This window comes from Phoca vitulina, unplaced genomic scaffold (assembly GCF_004348235.1).
Source record: "Phoca vitulina isolate PV1807 unplaced genomic scaffold, GSC_HSeal_1.0 scaffold1276, whole genome shotgun sequence".
Classification (NCBI taxonomy): Eukaryota; Metazoa; Chordata; class Mammalia; order Carnivora; family Phocidae; genus Phoca; species Phoca vitulina.
The window spans coordinates 1-6,310 of record NW_022590963.1 but is presented as its reverse complement, the minus strand read 5'-3'; the positions used below and the strand labels follow the sequence as shown (position 1 = coordinate 6,310).

Genomic DNA, 6,310 nt, shown 5'->3' with positions numbered 1-6,310 from the left:
TGGCTTTTTTGACTATATTTTCAAGGATATTTGTATAGCAAACATCTTTGAATGACTGAGATAGCATCTCCCTCTGGTGAACAGGTCATATTTGTTTACTGTCCAGTATAATAAACAAAATGTCCTCCTTCAGTCATTTATAAAAGATTCATAATTCCCTAAGCTTTAAGTTTCTCAGCTGTGATGTGATCACACTGTGTGCACATCTCTGTGGGCTCTACTCCACATACCCTTGGGAGTTAGTGTCAAGGAGATCTAACTAAAACATGAAGATCAGGCTGTTTTGCAGCATCCGGAGTAATAAAGTCCTTTGTCTCTATCCCAGAATACTTGTGTCTCACATCAGCTTACATGAAATTGTGGCAAGCTAATTTGTTACCTATAAATAGGGTAAATTCTCAGAATTTTCACAATTCTTGACATAAAATGGCCACTTAAAAGATATAGTGATTGTGACATATTTAAATAGAGATAAACTCTAGTTAACATGGAAAAGTAATATGTTATATAGTAGGCATTTAGAGATTATGAGACAAATAAATTCTTCGGTAAACGATGTTAGGGTAACTGGCTGGGGTGGTGCTACTAAGAAATAGGAAATAATCTTATTTCTTTCTCCAAAATAAATTATAAATGATCAATGTGATGATATAAAACTATAAAATATTTATTGTGAAGCAAACAAAAACAAGACAAACAGAAGTCCCAGCATAAACAAGTTTAGAGTACAAAGAACAACCTGAGGGAAAAAAAAAAAGAGGATAGGTCAATAAAGGTAAGTATTCATGTTTAAAATAAAATGGCCCAAGAATATTGTAGACAATACAGAAATCAATACATATATGTATATATAGAATGTATATAAGAGCACCCTCAGTTGGATTTCAGAGAGAATTTAATAATGGAATATATTCACAGGTATGGTCATGTTTAAGGAACACACCAGAAAATAAGCCAAATACCAGCATTTGTAGGAGACTGTCACCAATCTTGGGTCTGAAAGGGTAAAGAAATGGTGCTAGCAGAGCCAGCTAAGAGCTTGACCCATGGAAGAGAGAGCAGCAAGTCAAAACTCATGCTGAAAAGTTCTAACTGCCAATGTGTTGAGGCAGGCAGGACAGAGAAGGGCAGTGGAAGGATTTTCAGGGATGGCAAATGAAGACCCGCCAGAATTCCACTCTTCAAGGGTATGAGCACAAAACAAAATATTATTTTTCATACATCAGTAATTCTATATTTCCAAATCTATATGGAATTAGACATATACATCTATGGAAACAAAAGTTGATCCAAGCTTTCTAGAGGACATTCTGATTATTCATAGAAAAATACACAGCACATTTTTATTATTTAGCACTAGCTTGTTACTATAATCATCATCATCACTATAAATTGTATCAGATTTATATTTATATTCAAATTGGTGATTTCTGGTGATTTTAAACTTCTTTATGTACATATATTTCAGCCTAACTTGATAATCTATTTATTTATTTATTATTTATTTATTTATTTATTTATTTATTTATTTATTTATTTTAGCAAAGAGCTGTTTTATTTTTATTAAGAGAAACAAGGGGAACCTGGGTGGTTCAGTGGATTAAACATCAGACTCTTGGCTTGGGTTCAGGTCATGATCTCTTGGTCATGGGATGGAACCCTGAGTTTGGCTTCATACTCAGAGCAGAGTCTGCCTCAGATTTTCTCCTTCTCCCTCTGACCCTCCCTGCTTGTGCATGTCCTCTCTCTCTCTCTAAAATAAGCAAATAAAATCTTTTTTTTAAAAAAAGAGAAACAAATATAAAGCAATTTGGTCCTATAAAGAAATTTGAATGAAACAATATTTTAAAGTGTTTGAGATCTGAAATATAATATTAGAACACCTAGTATCAACACTAGGTTTAACACTGGAATACTCCTAAATCTCCTCTAGTTTTATATTTACTTTTAAAACATTTATTTTTATATTTATGCAATTAGAATTTCATATATGCCTATAAAATTTAAAGTGTTTTAGTTTTATTTCCAGGAGACGAACCATGAGAGACTATGGACTCTGAGAAACAAACTGAGGGTTCTAGAGGGGAGGGGGGTGGGTGGATGGGTTAGCCTGGTGATGGGTATTAAAGAGGGCACGCTCTGCATGGAGCACTGGGTGTTATACACAAACAATGAATCATGAACACTACATCAAAAACTAATGATGTAATGTATGGTGATTAACATAACATAATAAAATAAAATTTAAAAAAACAACAGAAAAAAACAAAACAAAAAAATAAATTAAATATTTTTGTCATTTTTGATTATGTAAGAGTATGAAATGCCATAAGCAATGTCATTATAAAATTGTGACTAATAAAATTGAGATGTGCATGGAGGGGAGAAAAAAGGAGAAAGGAAAGTGCCAGTGGCCGTGAGACACATAGCAGGCTATCAGCAGATATTTCAGAAATGAAAGGATGTGGGGTTTTTTTGTTGTTTTTTTGTTTGTTTTTTTTATAGAACAATAATTATTTAATTGTTAAGCTATCTCTAAAGAGTAGGTATTTCACAAACAAGTATATAAAAGATGAATTAATACATCCAAAGCCATGTAGTTTAGTGCTAATTCCTTGTTATGTAAACTTTTTACTTAGTCAACATATATCTGGGCTCTTCCTGTGAGCTAGGCACGATGGGAGATAGAAAGGAGCATAACATGTGGTCCCTGTTATTAGTAACTTACATTCTAGTGAAGATCCAAGATGTCAAGTACAGGCAAGTGTGTGCTATCACCAGCCTCTGCTCTGCTTTTCAGTCAAGACACCTCCAGCAACTTTGCCTTCTGCAGCTCCTTAGGCTGTCCATCATCCACTGAGTTCTGAAGAACGTAGCCTTTTCTGGAAGAAACTCCTTTCTTCAATGCTTCAGGCCAGTTTTGAGTCTCAAAGTATGTGGACAGGATATCAAATACTTGATTGATGGCCAATATCTCTGAATGATAGTTTTTCTCATTCTGGCATCTGACCATGTATTCCTGGATCGGCAAATGGGCTGTGTTGACAGAATGTTCTCGGGCTTTTTGAAATGTCACCTTCTTCTGAATGCTTTCGTCCACAAGTCCACCAAGGATGTAAACTTTGTTTAGATCAATATCTTCAAAAGCATGTTCTGAATCAGGAGTCAGGTACACAAGGGTTTCCAGGGGAAATAAACTAAAGCAGTCTTCCTCTGTTATGTCTAGCAGGTAACTAGAAAATCCATCATTCATCCTCAAACACTCTTCATACAGGGGACTGTCTGTTGTGAATCCAGTGAGGTAGATCCAAAATGGCCTGTTGGCCTTTTTATTTGAATCATACAACCTACGGATCTGTCCAGCCAGTCTACTTAATTCCTTCTTAGACATGTGGTGGGTCATACTCAGATCAATACAGAGTCTTGGTCCTGAGTGTTTGGCTTCCAAAAGTCTGTCCTTGGTTAAGGATCTCAGAAAACGTTTGCTGTGCTGGGGGCAGATGCATGAATTTTCTACACAATTGGCCTTTCTTCTATCTTTTTCTTGCTTTCTTTTGTTCTTCTTTGCTGCAACTATCTTTTCCCAGTGTCTGTGTTTTCTCTGGACATTTTTTGAGCACCACATTGCACTGCCTGTGGGCAGCGTCTCTCCCTCCCGACGTTCGCATTCCACATTGATCTGTAGAAGCCGGAAGCTTTCAGAGATGCTATCTTCTCCTGTGTCTTCTAGGATGACCTCTTGCTCCTGTAGCACATGCGAGTCTGTTTTCTGAACACTCCCTTCCAATTTCCAGTCCTGAAGCCCTCAACTCAAGCAGCCTCGGCAGCGCACATCCAAAGGATGTGTTTTTAAAAGCCCCAAAACCAAAACGACAACCTCTCACTGTGTTTCATAGTTCTTTTTAACATTATAGGGATATTTTAGAAATAATATTTTCTGTAGTAAAGAAACACTCATCTGAAGGTAACACCCTTAGTTTTATTTCTGATTAAACAAAAGTATTTAGGAGGCGCCTGGGTGGCTCAGTTGGTGAAGCATTTCACTCTTGATTTCAGCTCAGGGTTGTGAGATCAACCCCACCTGGGGCTCCACGCTGGACATGGAGCATGCTTAAGATTCTCTCCTTCTCTCTCTGCCCCTCCCCAACCCTCTAAAAAAATAAATAAATAAAATAAATTCTTTAAGATCCTGGAAAGGACCAATGAGATTTCTCCTGAACTTTAACCACAAATCCACTTAAAATTTCAGTATGTACTGAATAGAGTTGAACATCTTAGTCTGATAAATGAATGTGTGTATGTTTATGTTGTGTGTTTTCATGTATATATCATTCATCAGCAATTGCATTTAATGATGAAAATCTAGTAATGTTCTTATTAAAGTGAGGAACGTACAATTAATGATTATTAAGAATACAATGCTAAAAGCTTTTTGGAGATTCTGGTTACTATAATTAGATAAGAAAAGTGAAAATAGCTCCAGAGATTTTTAAAATAGGAAGCAAAAATATCAGTATTTTTGGATGATTTGTCTATCTCGATCTAGGAGATTTAGCTGTGTAAAAAGAAAGAATCAATTAAAACGTTCAGAGTGCGGTTGACAGAATTTGTGCACTCAATCAGTTCTTTTCTTACGTTTCTTTAATGTTGGTAGATTTTAATCCATGAATCTATTGCATTTCTGCACATCTTACATGCAGTGGCATTGGCTTTTTTGACTATATTTTCAAGGATATTTGTATAGCAAACATCTTTGAATGACTGAGATAGCATCTCCCTCTGGTGAACAGGTCATATTTGTTTACTGTCCAGTATAATAAACAAAATGTCCTCCTTCAGTCATTTATAAAAGATTCATAATTCCCTAAGCTTTAAGTTTCTCAGCTGTGATGTGATCACACTGTGTGCACATCTCTGTGGGCTCTACTCCACATACCCTTGGGAGTTAGTGTCAAGGAGATCTAACTAAAACATGAAGATCAGGCTGTTTTGCAGCATCCGGAGTAATAAAGTCCTTTGTCTCTATCCCAGAATACTTGTGTCTCACATCAGCTTACATGAAATTGTGGCAAGCTAATTTGTTACCTATAAATAGGGTAAATTCTCAGAATTTTCACAATTCTTGACATAAAATGGCCACTTAAAAGATATAGTGATTGTGACATATTTAAATAGAGATAAACTCTAGTTAACATGGAAAAGTAATATGTTATATAGTAGGCATTTAGAGATTATGAGACAAATAAATTCTTCGGTAAACGATGTTAGGGTAACTGGCTGGGGTGGTGCTACTAAGAAATAGGAAATAATCTTATTTCTTTCTCCAAAATAAATTATAAATGATCAATGTGATGATATAAAACTATAAAATATTTATTGTGAAGCAAACAAAAACAAGACAAACAGAAGTCCCAGCATAAACAAGTTTAGAGTACAAAGAACAACCTGAGGGAAAAAAAAAAAGAGGATAGGTCAATAAAGGTAAGTATTCATGTTTAAAATAAAATGGCCCAAGAATATTGTAGACAATACAGAAATCAATACATATATGTATATATAGAATGTATATAAGAGCACCCTCAGTTGGATTTCAGAGAGAATTTAATAATGGAATATATTCACAGGTATGGTCATGTTTAAGGAACACACCAGAAAATAAGCCAAATACCAGCATTTGTAGGAGACTGTCACCAATCTTGGGTCTGAAAGGGTAAAGAAATGGTGCTAGCAGAGCCAGCTAAGAGCTTGACCCATGGAAGAGAGAGCAGCAAGTCAAAACTCATGCTGAAAAGTTCTAACTGCCAATGTGTTGAGGCAGGCAGGACAGAGAAGGGCAGTGGAAGGATTTTCAGGGATGGCAAATGAAGACCCGCCAGAATTCCACTCTTCAAGGGTATGAGCACAAAACAAAATATTATTTTTCATACATCAGTAATTCTATATTTCCAAATCTATATGGAATTAGACATATACATCTATGGAAACAAAAGTTGATCCAAGCTTTCTAGAGGACATTCTGATTATTCATAGAAAAATACACAGCACATTTTTATTATTTAGCACTAGCTTGTTACTATAATCATCATCATCACTATAAATTGTATCAGATTTATATTTATATTCAAATTGGTGATTTCTGGTGATTTTAAACTTCTTTATGTACATATATTTCAGCCTAACTTGATAATCTATTTATTTATTTATTATTTATTTATTTATTTATTTATTTATTTATTTATTTATTTTAGCAAAGAGCTGTTTTATTTTTATTAAGAGAAACAAGGGGAACCTGGGTGGTTCAGTGGATTAA

At 35.0% G+C, this 6,310-nt stretch overlaps 1 protein-coding gene across 1 annotated transcript; it reads right to left on the bottom strand.

Moving 5' to 3' along the window:
• Positions 1–2,795: 2,795 nt before the first annotated feature.
• LOC116629530 (tRNA methyltransferase 10 homolog B-like) lies at positions 2,796–3,796 on the bottom strand (the record flags this gene model as incomplete). The annotated part of the gene is made up of 1 exon (XM_032399797.1): positions 2,796–3,796. A coding segment is annotated over one exon (996 nt), but the record flags the coding sequence as incomplete, so codon positions are not given.
• Between the last annotated feature and the right edge of the window lie 2,514 nt (positions 3,797–6,310).